Source organism: Aquarana catesbeiana, linkage group LG03, assembly GCF_042186555.1.
Source record: "Aquarana catesbeiana isolate 2022-GZ linkage group LG03, ASM4218655v1, whole genome shotgun sequence".
Classification (NCBI taxonomy): Eukaryota; Metazoa; Chordata; class Amphibia; order Anura; family Ranidae; genus Aquarana; species Aquarana catesbeiana.
In genome coordinates this window covers 376,778,079-376,792,928 of record NC_133326.1, presented here as the reverse complement: position 1 = coordinate 376,792,928, position 14,850 = coordinate 376,778,079, and the positions used below count along the sequence as shown (strand labels likewise).

General features: G+C 39.6%; 1 protein-coding gene across 1 annotated transcript; it reads right to left on the bottom strand.

Annotated features, from left to right (window-relative positions):
* Positions 1 to 1,123: 1,123 nt before the first annotated feature.
* SPRY4 (sprouty RTK signaling antagonist 4) lies at positions 1,124 to 13,628 on the bottom strand. Its single transcript, XM_073620646.1, has 2 exons — positions 13,193 to 13,628; positions 1,124 to 4,066 (listed from the first exon to the last, which is right to left on the bottom strand). The coding sequence occupies exon 2, from the start codon at positions 4,026 to 4,028 to the stop codon at positions 3,135 to 3,137; it is 894 nt and encodes a 297-aa protein (XP_073476747.1). The 5' UTR covers positions 4,029 to 4,066; positions 13,193 to 13,628; the 3' UTR covers positions 1,124 to 3,134.
* Positions 13,629 to 14,850: the final 1,222 nt, after the last annotated feature.

The window sequence follows — 14,850 nt, the reverse complement described above, 5'->3', positions numbered from 1 at the left end:
GTTTTAGTAAATTTACCCCTATGACTCTTGTACTGGCCTTTGTGTAAGACTTCAGCTGACTATGAACATGAGGCGTAACTTGGCTGAACGGGGTTGCAATATCACATCTATGGTCTTCAGCACACATGGATAAATGACCAATCCGTAGTTACATTATTTGGATATTTAAAAAAAAAACATGTCCAAAAGTCTTTGACCCAAGATGAGTTGGTGCCAGAAGAGTCTGGCTGCGGGCCCACCGCCCACTCCACAGACATAAACATGCATGTTTGGGTGCATTGAACGTGCATGTTTATGACAGAAAACCTCTCGAGGATCAGATCAAGTCTACACATTTAAGTTTATTGCAACATCAATAGATATAAATATAATGATTGAGTCTTATCCATCTGTGAGACATAGTGGGCAGTACAAATTTACTAAATAATTCAATTTTTGGTGAATCCACTTTCATCAGATATCTAATCCTAGGCAGGGGAATTTTCTTTTATTTTTAAATTCTCTACACATAGCCAGGTGACCATAGGAAAAAAATACATACTAGTAAATTATCCCCTAGGACATGATTCGAATTGGGAAAGGAAATATAACTGTTACTAAGTAACAATTGTTAAAAATATAGATATTATCCATTAGACAAACAACTATGCCAAACACTCATCCTGTTTTGTCAATTTTGTTCCACACAAGAGAACCTATTCTACAGAGTGACATCTTGAATGTTCTCATGTGCCTGTGACCTACACAGAGGAACTTACATTGTTTGGGTTTGAGCAGGCTTAACATGTCAGAGCATAACAAGTGATATGATAAGGAATACGAGAAATACTTCCTCAGATTTTAACCAGAGTATCATGATGTTAAACTACTGTAGTTTGTTATGGAAAAAAATATGAGATGGTATTATTTATAAGTCCTTAATCTATGTGAAATATGTTCAGATCAACAACACTGGACTGTTTTACTAAAACCGAGTAAACCTGTGTTTATTTCAGACAGCCAATCATTTTTTTTCTAAAAAGGTTTACTTCATTTCAGTAAATCATTACCACTGAGTATATATCTCAACACCAGAACAGTTTACAGCCCTAAAGGGGAAGCTTCATGCACAAAGAGAGAGATGAAGGGTGTCTGTACCTTCTTAAAAAAAACATATTTTATTTCTACCTCCAAAATTAAATAAAAAATAATAAATATACTACCACTAACAAATGTCAAAGTGCTAGAACTGCAGCAAAGTCGAAAGAAGAATTACACAACTGACACCTTTCCCTTTGTATCTGTGAGGGACACATGCATATTAAAAGTGATCTTTTTTTTTTTTTTTTTACAGTCCGTATAAAAATATACATATTATTCTTGCTAAAACTTAAAGAAACTTGCCCAAAAGTTAGTAAATAAATGTAGCTTAAACATTATAGGTTACATCTTGTACCATACATTTTAAATAAGCATGTAACATGGCTTAAATTAAAAGAAAAAAGAAAAAGAAAGTTGAGCTTCATTAAAGTGTGGTTTGGATGCCACTTTTGAATGCAAATGCAAGACATCTGTATGCTAACAAAATTTCCCCTTTAGCACTGAAACTACATGTTACAAAATAGAGACTAGCACCTATTATTTGCCAGAATGCAGTGTAGGGAATGTGAAACTCACCCTATGTGAGTGAGCAACACAATTTTATATATATATATATATATATATATATATATATATATATATATATATATATATATATATATATATATTTATATTCAGTCACACATCAATGAGTTTCTTATGACCCCTTAACCTTTACCTGGTAGTTATATAACACTAAAATAGACCTTCTATGTATCTCTCTATGCATATTTACACAGATATACAGGATGCTATATTACAGTAGGGCCAAGGTAGAGCAGCAGCACAGAAACAAAAATACAAATAAAGTTACATACAACTTTCAATTTCCTTAGAAAATTACAATGAATAAAATAAGGTTGCCATTGGCGTTCACTATGTATAACTGCCCTTCAATGTCACCTCCTTCTTGTGAACAAAAATATTTTCTGTTCTTTCTAGTTAGAAAATGGTTATTGCACTCTAATGAGCCCAGTACAGTAGATTTCCTGAAAAGCTGGAGGAAAGATGCAATGCAAGCATTAACCCTCTATTGCAATGCGCTTAGAGTTCCAGCAGCAGGAAGCGAGGTGAAACTTTGTAACAATTACCTTTTAATTAACATGTTGAGACAGCTGCTGAGATAGCTGAACCTGAAATGTTTGCTGATCTGGGTGTGAGAGTTGTTACTATCAGCACAAGTGATCTTCAGCAGTGCTTTGACTTATTATTAGGGGGACATTGATACAATTTGCCAATACATATTGTTCTGATTGTTTGTTTTTTTTACCCACAGTGCTGACAACCTTTCTCGTGGAGAAGGTGCACAGCTGAAGATGAAAGGGCATTTCCCATTATCAGCAAGAAGGGTGAGACAAGGGCAGTAAGAAAAGGCTAATAGGCAGGCCGGAAGAGTCTTGACACAGCGGAGGAATAGAGGGTTGTGCATTCCTTCCTGTCACCACATTGTGGATTGAATCTGTACCTTTGGCACTCTGGTCTCCCATGTTGCCTTCATTAGCCCAAAAAAACATGTAAGAGAACTAATACATTTATATAAAAATACAAAAACACTAAACCACAGACAAAAGAGTTACGCAACAAAGCCTCAGCAGAGTTTTCCACACATCAATGAAAAGTGTAGACTGAAGCCTTCAGCTTAAAAAACAAACACGTGAGTGTGTGAGGAAGAACTAGAGCTGGCTTGCTTCCATGCTAACTGAGGGATAACATTCTTGGTTCTTAATGGTAGCTGTAAATACAATAAAGGTAACTAGTCCCTTCAAGCTAATCCCCATGGCTATCTAGTTAGCATACAGATCTTCAACACAGGATTTGGAAATGGTTCACAGCAGCAGCCAAACATAATGCATTTCTCTTTTCTGATAATACTAAGTGTTGCTGGACCCCCTTGATCAAGGAATGGTAAATTAAAGCCTCTGGAGAGAATATACTGTCTGGAGTCTTTTTGCTTCATTTTTCTGCACAATGCATTCTTATAAGACAGTTCACAAAACAGAACCTCACAGCAACTCTCAAAATGGCTTTTCTGGTCTGCTGACTGCATCCGGTGCTTTGCACATGACACTGTTTGTGTTTTTGCATCGGCACCCGGGTCGGCTCGCTTGGTCATAACATTTCTGAGAAAGTTTCACACAGCCAGTGGCAGGAAGATAGCAGAGCAAGCAAGGGAGGACCAATGACAAGGCACTCATGAAAGACCAGCGAGCACAGCAGTTGGAGTGAGAGCAAGAACACGGATGATCAGCGCAGGAACCTTCATCATCTTCGTTGGTGCAGTGGTAAAAAACTCCCTTGACTAGACACATGCAAGTTGAATAGTTGACCAGGTTCTGTGCAGAACACAGACATTCCTGGTTGCAAATCCAGCAAGAAGGTAAGGTCCGAGGAGTTGTACAGTCTTTGCATTTACATCTGCCACAGGCCTCACAAAGTAAAAAGTGCTTGTCCAATTCTTGATTCAAGGGTCCTTTAACATCCTGAGGCTTACAATTAATCACTTTAGGCTGTATCCTTACTGCCCTAGGTGGAGACTGATCAACCACAGGAGGTGGGGCCATGTGATCCAAGAGTCTCTGATCTGAAGAGGTGCTACTGCTACTGCTAATTGAGCTGGGTCGCCCACTGAAAGATATCCAAGGGTGCGTAATATCGGCTTCACATCTCTGCAAATGTTGATTGACGAGCAAAGGTTCATGTGAACCCCTGCTGAGCTTTTGATTGGCCAGCTGATTAAGAGCCGGGTTGTCAATGTAATCATTCTCAAGATGAGTAGTCTTCATCTGATCAATAGGCAGGATAGTAAGCGGATGTTGTAATCTCCCATATGGAACACGGCCATCTAGTAGAGGCTGCACCATAACTGAATTTGGTACCACAGTTATGCTGTGTGGAATCCTGGAATCCATTGACCTCCTCTGAAAATGATGAGAACTTCTTAAAAAATCTGTAAAAAAAAAAAAAAAAAGGATTCAATTGGGTTAAGGTTTTCTTAGAAATAACGATTGATGTGCATTATGAAGAAAAAAAAAATATTAAGAGTTATGGTTTAGGAAACATGATTTCAGTTTATGGGGATGATATTGTCTTGTTGCCTAGGACAGATTCAGTGGGGTTGATTTACTAAAAACTGGAGAGTGCAAAATCTGGTGCAGCACGGCATGGTAGCCAATCAGCTTCTAACTTGGAAAAACTTGGAACTTGAAAAGTTGGAAGCTGATTGGTTTCTATGCAGAGCTGCACCAGATTTGGCACTCTACATTTTAGTAAATCAACCTCTGTTGTAGTGATAATGATACTGCATTTACTGACAATGTGAAAAGTGAACTATCTTTTTTGACTTGCCAGGTGCAAGCAAGATAAACAATTCTAATTGTTTTCTAATGTCCAAAAACATGTTAGTAAATTGCAACTTGAGACCTTTTGATGCATGCTGTGCTTACAATCTAAATGGAAGCCAAGTTGCCCTATTTTTAACAGTCATGTTCTAGAGGAAAATAAGGGAAAAAAAAAACCCAAACAAACATAAAAATAAGACAGAACAAAAAAAAACAAAAAACAGATGAACCATTGAATACACTGAGATCCTTAAAGGGGTTGTAAACTCACGTTGTTTTTTTTTTTTTTTTTAAATAACAAACATGTCATACTTACCTCCACTGTGGTTTTGCACAGAGTGGCCCCGGTTCTCCATTTCTGGGGTCCCTCAGCGGCGCTGGTGGTTCCTCTCCGCATCGAGTGTCCACATTTGAGAAGACTCTCCTAAGGTGGACACCCGTGCGGGCGCTCTGTGTACATTCACACAGACCGCAGGACTCAGCCCTGCGTCATTGGATTTGATTGACAGCAGCGGGAGCCAATGGCTGCGCCGGTATCAATCTATCCAATCAGGACACGAGACACCAGCTAGAGATGGATGGTGTGCTCATTCCTGGCCGGAGGGTGACAGTGTTCAGGTAAGTAAAACCATCACAGAATGCATTAAGGTGAAAGAACATGAGGGTTTACCTTTAAAGAACAGACCAGCATGCATTACCCCACAATCTGCATTACTTTAGTAAATAAACACATGAATGCATTTCTTAACTGCTAAAAGTAAATATAAATGCACAATGCAGAACCAAAAAAATATGTTCTGATAAAAGATTTCAACCTACAAATTTTAGGAATAATCATCTTCAGTTAAAAAATTAGCCTGATTTACTAAAGGAGTTGATAATCTTCACTTAATATTCTGAATATTCACTTCAGTAATCCAATCATGTGAAAAGCAAATATATGTTTACCTATTTCTTTTGCACATTATAGATTATTAAAAATAGACAGGAATTAGCTTTTTCGTGTGATTGTACAACTGAAGTGAATATTCAATTTTTTGAGTGAGGATTCTCGGCTCCTTTAGTAATTCAGCCTCAATGAATTTTACTATATCTAGTACATTACCACAGATAAAGTCCACTTACGTTTTTTTTTTTAGTCTGCGAAGAGTAACAGAGTTGTATCTTCACAGCCCTGACTCACACCATCCTAAATGATCCCATTTTACTAGAATGGCTGACTCGCTGTGTTGCTTTAGTTTCTGATTTCATCGAAAGAGAGCAGTTCAGAACTGGAATCTATCCAGTTACCCAACAGCTATGCAAGTCAAAAGAGCACAGGAAGCAACTAAGCTTAATTCAAAGAGCGGATACGGCCCGGCTCCAATTTAGAAAGTGCACATTGTTTTCTATGAGACGTAGGGCTTCCTAGTCGAGCGACCTTTTGTTTGTAAGCGCTATTTGAAAATCACTTAAAGGGGAAGTGCACATGCAGGCTCACATTCACACTGGTGCAAACTAACCAAACTCTTTGTGTTATTAAATAACATTATGTAAACACATAATCCGTTATGGAGAAATTTAACCAACAGGTTTTTTTTTTCCTACACACTGTGGAAGGGGATGTTGATAGCTTCTTGGGAATGGTTGGAAAAGTTTAGTACTAAAGTTTTTCTGCAGATATATAATTATATAGCAATTTGCTCGTAAAACTCATTCAAGAATAAAAGAACGATGTTTGTTAGTTCACTGTAAGCTGCTAAAAACTGTTATTTGATGGTGCATCACACCCCTGCTGCTTACACTATGCTATTAAGTATGTCCGATTATGTGAATATTCAATTTATTGAGTGAGTATTCTCAGCTCCTTTAGTAAATCAGCCTCAATTAATTTTTCCTATATCTAGTACATTGTGGTCTATGCTATTAAGTATGTCTGATTGAGTTCACATTTTTAGAGACTTTTTAGGGTTTTAACCATGACTATAATATAACAGTAGTAGATGAATCAGCTAGCTACAAGCTTATTTAATGAAGGTTTCCTCTATTTAAAATATGAATATTGCTAAGCATCTGTTAATTGTTGTGTTTTGCTTGTAAATGATTGGATGATGGAAATTAACAGAACCTCACCTAAATCCCAACGACTCTACCTCTACCTGCCTGGAGTTTGCATGTTCTCCCTGTGCCTGCCTGGGTTTCCTCCCACACTCCAACGACATGCTGGTAGGTACATTGGATCCTGTCTAAATTGTCCCTAGTGTGTATGAATGCGAGTTAGGGATCTTAGATTGTAAGCTACTTGAGGGTAGGGACTGATGTGAATATACAATGTATATGTAAAGCGCTGCGTAAATTGACGGCGCTATATAAGGAACTGAAATAAATAAATAAATAAATAAATAAATAATTCAGTAGTCTAAGGGAAAACCCCTTGCATAGTGAACAGCCTATGTCTTTAGTAAACCAACCCTATGGTTGCACTTGGTGTTGTTTTATAACACTTAACAAGAGAAACAGGAGCTACTATTGCTGGCCTCCTTTAAATATATTGCTTTAATACTTTCTGATTCACTGACAAGCATTCAGATTAGAAAAGGGCGAAGTCAAAACTCCTGATCTGCATAATTGTTCCTGGCCTATGCCTCAGAAAGTATGGAAGCCATTGGATCAGCAAGATAGCCAGGTACCTAGAGATTTCACAAAGGGCAGCAATGGCAGTCTTCATATCCTTCTTTTAAAATTCAGGGCAGAGCACTATATAACACCCTTGTCTTTGCTTGCCAACACTGCAGTAGATTTTTCCTGAGCTACATAAACAGGAAGCCGCCTCTCATAATGTTTATGGGGCAACAATGCTCTGATAGATTACATATGCAACACGCTGGGCTTATGAGAAAACAGGTGACTAGAAATTCTACTTTCAGTAGTTTTATGATCTGATGCTTCTACTGCAGCCACATCTGCAGTCACAGCTGTTCAAGCTGGGCGCATGGGGCCGCCAAATTGCTCCCCCCCCCCCCACCACCAAATCAAATTTCCACATGTTACCCCTAGAGAGGAGAAAAGGAGACATATTGAAACAGAACTTGCAAATCTGTCCTCAACATTCATCCCAAATGTGAGGTCTAGGACTTCTTGGCTGCCTAACTATAGCTTACTACATTAACTATACTAATTCCCCTACCTTCCAAATACAGACAAAGGGGTTGATTTACTAAAGGCAACTGCACTTCCAAGTGCACTTGTAGTGCAAAGTCAATTTGCCTTTAGTAAATAAACCCCAATGTCCACTATAATCTTGGAGACAAATGCTTGTAGTCAGAACTGATGTATGGATAATAGGACATCAGGTCGGATCCACAAAAGGATATCTGAGTTAAGCCTAATTTACTAAAGAGGTTGAAAATATTCACACAATAAATTGTGTGAATATTCACTTCAATTATCCAATCAAGTGAAAAGCAAAATCCTGTTCACTTATTTTATCTACATTTGATTAGGTAACTAAAATAAAAAGTAAGACAATTTATCATGTAAAGATTTCCCAATTCTTTTGTAAATCTGACCTTTTGTGTATAAAAAGGTGGTCATTTTCTAGTTTCATTAAAAAATAGTTTTTTCCCCAAGGAGCCTGCTCAGTAAACATCTATAACTCTCTCAAATTAATTTGTTCTGAGCAAAGAGTTTTATAAAGGGAGCCGGTTTGTAACATAAATAAATTTCATACTGTGTAATTAACTCTAACAGCAGCACATTTTAAAGTTATGCACAATAAGTTATTCTCTATTTATGCAAACTCTCATTACCCTAACTGGAGGGTTTAAAATTGTATGACATTTTGTTAGGACATCATTTCTCTAACATATAAAGCAGTACATTTTGATGCTTTAAATAAATAATATCAATCATTAAAAAGCCACCTGAGCCAGCAATAATATACATGCCAAATGCATAGTTATGATTCCATGATACTGGACAGTTATCATGATAGGCACTTGAGTTGAGTAACGCATTCTAAGCTTCTAGGCTTATTGAAAAAGCCCATGCAATAATGGTGTACAAAGGTGCAGTAAGTTATAGCAATCAAACTGCATCTATCATCAGTTTAGAGAAGTGAGAATAATAAAAGATATAGGCTGGTATCTAGAAGTAACTGCATCCTGAAAATTGCTATCTGCCTTAGTAAATACACCTCTATAATCTCCTTTGTACAAGTTGTAAGGCAATGCAAGTACATAAAAAAAAGAGGAAGGTCAAATAGCAGCCACTGCAACTGTGAAATGAAGTAGACAATGATGGGGTTAGAAGTGCTGCTGATATTCATGGTCTTTTAACAATCTTGGTTTTAATCTAGTTTAGCCAGGATTGTCCAGGCTAGCAAGGAACCACTCACTTTAATTGAGCACTTCCTATTCTCCACTGGTCAATCAGGCAAGACTGCAGCAGCTCTGACACCTACACATCCTTTTAGCAGATGCCTGATAATCTGCCAGACATTGATAAGGATATAATATCACCCCATTCAAGTACCACTCACCACACAGCACCTATCTGTGAACCATCAGTCTTCACAAGCCTGATACAGAAGCCTGACTTTCCTGTTAGTTCTAAGCAATATGCAAAAGCAATTAAATGTAATCTCCGGATTAAACAGGAACTGGCAACCAGGAGAGGAAGAAAAAATGCATACCGTTTATTTGCTATTTGGACACAATTCATTTGTATGCTTTAAAGACTTTTTGGTCACTTAGGTAAGGGTAGAATAAAGCCCAAGTACAAGACTGCCGGTAATCTTATAAAATGACTGTTGAAGATTAACTATTGGGAGGCCGTTCTACAAATTCTTTCTGGTCCTGAATTTTACACAATCTTCTCCTGCTTTGACCTGATGTTCTGGTAGACACTGTCTGCTACTAATTCAGAAGGCTTTGATTATTGGACTTAGGAATTGGTTATAGTTTCACTTCAAGGCTGCAGAAGGTCATAGATTATACAGCTACCAATTAGTCCAAGCTAGAAACATCAAGAACTTTTAGGGAGCCACCAACAAAGTTGGCCATCAGCTACCATTTTATGCAGACTGGTGGCAGAGCACTTAGAATCTGTCCAGCCCTGCTTACTGTAACCACTGCAAGAAAGCTATCAGACTTGGTAGTCATCAACTGTTCTATAAAACTGAAGAGAGACCAGATTTGTTTTCTTAGAGAACAGATTCCATTTTAAACAAACACTCAAGGCAGTGATGAAATTCCAATGTTTTCATTTCCCCTTACTCCTATCATCTTCTGTCCTTTATCAAATGACCCACCTAAACCATGAACTTCTGGTGCAATATTTAAAAGGAGTCATCTGTAATTCTACACAGTGTGTGTGAAAATCTTGACTGTCAGTATTCCCTTGCTGGTAAATGGGCTAATTATTATTTGTGATGTACATATTATGACCATACAGAAATCAAAAATACCCCCCATTAAACATAGCAAATATATATTCAAACTGCAATTGGCCAAACACAGCACTTGCTAAACCTTACAAAACAAAAAAAAAAAAAAAAAAAAAGCTAAAATGTTCATGCTGTTCGCTTACTAGGGATTTTTACCAAGCCGAACTGTTGCCTTTAATACAGTCAGGAAAAAAATGCTTACTATGAAAAACACAGTAAAAGCCCATGAATGAATCTCTGCTACGGATAATAGCAGAAGAGCCTGCAGTAAATTATGTCGTGAATGACTCTATAATTAGCTATATGCTGAATGGATGTGCTACTACACTGCTGCAAATACAAAAGTCAAAATAAGAAGGAGGAGGTGACAGTAAATCAAAATGAATTATTCCTCTTTTATACAAAGAGGTCAACTGACCAAAAGGGTTAAGGATTTTTGCCAACCATTCAGATTAAGGGGTAACTTCCAGTATTACTATCAGCTTTCCTTGATACAGTCTTTAAAATGAAAACAGGTTCTAGAAACTAAAAAGTATACCACTTGGCAAATATCCCCTCTGTTTTTTTTAATGACGCTGGAAATGGCACATTAGCATCCACACCCAAAAAATGTTACGCAAGAGATATAACATCCATCCAGCTATCCTATTGATATCAATTGACACAGCATATGGAAGAATTCTAGCACCCTAAATTTCAGGTTTAAACCCAACACCCTCATCACTTAGCTACAAGATTTTAATCAACTTGTTAAAACCCAGCTCATATTTTATCATTACACCTATATCAATAAATATGTGTATAATCTAAAAATGTGTTAATGATATTATACCTTGTACCCTACTTGATCTGACAGTTTACTACATAAAGTAGAAAGAAATAGATTGTAAGCTCACCAAAAAACATAAAGGATAGATAGCATGTTCTCAATTGCACAGATATCACCTTGTGTACATGCTGCAGTAAGTAAACATCAAGAAAGTAAAAACACAACATAATAACAAAGTAACAACTCAGAATCATGTACAGTGCAGCAGTCTATTTGTAAACGTTTAAACATTTACTCAAGATAAAATGTGTTGCAGAACATCTGCTAGGGATTTCATAAGAATACATAGAAGGCCAGACGGGTACTCTAAAGAGAATAAAAATCTAACAGGGCCTTCTTAGGAACAAGTATGTGAGTGGTCCATTATACATTACAAATGTCAGATTAATCAGTTGTGGCCTCCCTGCCTCCAATTCTGCACCAGAGGTTGGTCTAACTAAGAAGGGATCTACAGAGATCCCATTTCATGTATAAAAGGTCCAAATATTCTAGCTAGCAAGGAATCTATTTTCTCTGGTATTCACAAGTGACAGGTCTAAATAAGATGGATTGGAAGGGATCTATAGTGAATCCATGGATTTCATGTATGACAGGTCTAAATATTCTAGCTATAAAGGGCTCTACCACCCATGGCTTTCATGTAGGACAGGTATAAATCTAGCTAGCAAGGGATCTACGGCTTCTGGATTTCATGTATGACAGGTCTAAATACTTCAGCTAGGAAAGGATCTACATCCCATGGATTTCATGTACGCCAGGTCTAAATATTTCAGCTAGGAAAGGATCTACCCCCCATGGATTTCATGTACGCCAGGTCTAAATATTTCAGCTAGGAAAGGATCTACCACCCATGGATTTCATGTACAACAGGTCTAAATATTTCAGCTAGGAAAGGATCTACCCCCCATGGATTTCATGTAGGACAGGTCTAAATATTTCAGCTAGGAAAGGATCTACCCCCCATGGATTTCATGTACGACAGGTCTAAATATTTCAGCTAGGAAAGGATCTACCTCCTATGGATTTCATGTAGGACAGATCTATGTAATCTAGCTACAAAGGGCTCTACCTCTCATGGATTTCATGCATGGCATTACATCCCATGGATTTAATATATGACAGGACCACATAATCTAGCTAAGGGATCTATAATGATCCCATGGATTTCATGCATGACAGGTATTAATGTACCTAGCAAGGGATCTATCGTCCCTAGTTTTCATGTATGACAGGTCTAAATAATTTGGCTAGTGAGGGATCTATGGATCTGTAGTTATTTCATAGAAGACATGTCTAAATATTCTAGCTGAAAGCAATCTATTTCCATTAGATTTCATGTAAAACAGGTAAAAAAAAATCCAGCTAGGAATGGATCTACCTCCCATGGATTGTATATATGACAGGTTAACATAATCTAGCTAGAAAGTGATGTATAGTGTTCCCATAGGTTTCAGGTATGACAGGTCTACATAATCTAGCTAAGAAGGGATCTATACATTTTCCCATGGATCTCAGGTATGACAGGTCTACATAATCTAGCTAGGAAGGGATCCATAGTTTTCCCATGGATCTCAGGTATGACAGGTCTACATAATCTAGCTAGGAAAAGATGCACTACCATTAGGTTTCATGTATGACAGGTGAAAATAATCAAATTAGGAAAGGATTTATGGTGATCCCTTGGATCTGATGTAGGTTAGGTCTAAATAATAGGGTCATAAACCATGATGAGAAGGTTTATTTGTCCCCTGATGCTCTGTCATTGTCATCCTCCATGTTGCTGGAATGGTTTGCAATGTGTCTGCGTAGTTGCAGAACATTGCTGGGCCGGATCTCCGGGATTGTGCCTTGGTTGCCTCCAGATCAGCCCCGATCCCCCCTAAACCAAAAATGCCCAGCTCTGTCCTGTCCGTTGACGTCACGCCTGGCATTGCAGGCTCTGCACCGTGCACACCGACCTCCACATACATGACGGTCTGCTCTAAAGGCATAGTGCGTCATCACCACTACAAAACCCAGCAAAACCGCAGCAGGCAGCCTGATGGGGCAAATGCCAATGTAAATGGATAGCAGAGGATTTTCTGACATCGCAATACCCCAGCGATCGGTAAATGAAAGCAGAAGGAGGCGATCGCAGGCCGATCTGTCTGCTGGAGAGTGACAGGGAGGGAGTCTTATGATGGGAGCGATCGGCTTCTGTAACGAGGAAGACAGGGGGGGGGGGGGGGGGCTGGGTGCCCCCATTCCTCCCCAGGCACATTGCATGCATTGCACCTCCAATCCAGGCAGCTGGGATCTCCTGCAGCATTGCACCCCCACCCACCCCCTTTGACAGATCGAAGAAAGGCGATGTGCATATGCCCACCGATCTCCAGCCCTGACCTGGACACCACACTCCCAAAATAATAATAATAGAAAGGAGGCATGGTGCCCTGTGCATTGAGCATGGTACACTTGAATCGTGCCAATTCAGGGGCTTACTTGTAAGACTGGAGCCAGGCTCATTTCCCAATAATCCACAAATCACAAGACGTCCCCAGCCGTGCACAGGAAAGCCCTCAGTACAAGCGCTGACGATCCAGGCTGCATAGCTCCTCTGCTGTCAGATCGCTTTCGATGTTGCAACTCCCTGGGAAAATGGCTTTTTATGAATGGGAGGGCTGCGGCCCACGGCGCCTGCGCGCTCTGCCCGCACAGTTCTTGTGAATGGGAGGGAAGAGCCCCGGCGCGCCTGCGCGCTCCACCCCCTCCCTTCATCGCCGTTCTTATGAATGGGGGTGGGAGCGGGGGTGCCCGGCGCGTGCGCAGAAGCCGAGGCTTTTTTTTTTTTTTTTTTTATGAATGGGGACCGGAACCTAACCTGCTGCGCTCATTGCAGAGCGAGCTGTTCTTTTATGAATGGAAGACAGCTGAATAAACCGCGCGTGTACTGCGAGCCCTGGAGAGAGGGAGGAGGGGGGAAGGGAAGCTTGTACAGTCACATCCAACTATATGGAAAGCAGATGAGCCCATCCGGCCTTCTATTAATATATATTCTGCACACATCGCAGGCGCTTCATTCCTCGGAAAATACATGCACTAGAAAAAGCACTGGATGTCACGATCCAAAATAAAATCTTTGCTGGCATTTTTTTTAATCCTTTGTTGCATCTCAGCCCTGCCTATCTCCTGTAGCCCTTTTACAGCCACTTCCTGATGGCGTTTTTCCATGATGGCGACATAGCTGCCAACTGTCCCTGATTTAGAGGGACTGTCCCTGATTTGAAGCAATGTCCCTCTGTCCCTCTTTCCTGATCGTTTGTCCCTCATTTTGGTCTGATCTATATAGATGTATATAAAATGCACTATTTATCTATCAAAAAGTGTTTCCCAGTGCTAAACGTTTCATCTAAATTCTAAATTGCTGCATTTGTACATTTTAAAAGTCAAAATAAAGGAATAGTAGTGGTGAAAAAAGTCCTTGTGGGTTCATTAACCTTTTTTTGTTAATTCTCCTTTAGTGGGGAGTGGCAGGGGGCGTGTCCTAAGCCTACATACGTTTGTTAGTAGGTGTCCCTCATTCCCATCTCAGAATGTTGGGAGGTATGCAGCGGTGGACCAAGGCTGTGTAATGCATGTTGGAAATAGCCAAACTCAAAAGACTAGGTGACAACGGAGAAGCATAGCCTGGGGGTGGTCAGAGCGTTGTCACTCCACAACAAGAGGTGCCTGAACAAGGACCGTCATAGCAGAGACAACAGGTGTTATGTTAGCGTCCTGCCAACCGCTCACAGGAAATATACTGCAAGCAGGTAGCAGGTAAAGGCACTGTCACATACATGTACATTGTGACCCCTGCCGGGCCGTGCTGCAATTGGACACAGCACAATTGGCAGCAGATTCCAGCCAATGATTTCGGCTGATGTGATGTTTTGCTGATGTGTCCAATCACACACAGAGTTCTTTGTTTACAAACACACAGGACTCTGTGTACAGTGAACAGCGATCTGGCTGTTACTTCTCCCTGAAAAGCAGGGAGAAAAAAACAGCCCAGATCTGTGAGTAAGGGCGGCCATAGACAGAACAAACTTCTTTCCTGCAGGAAAGACATTTGCTTGATTTCCCCCCATCAACACAGACAGTGGAATCCCTTCTGCCGA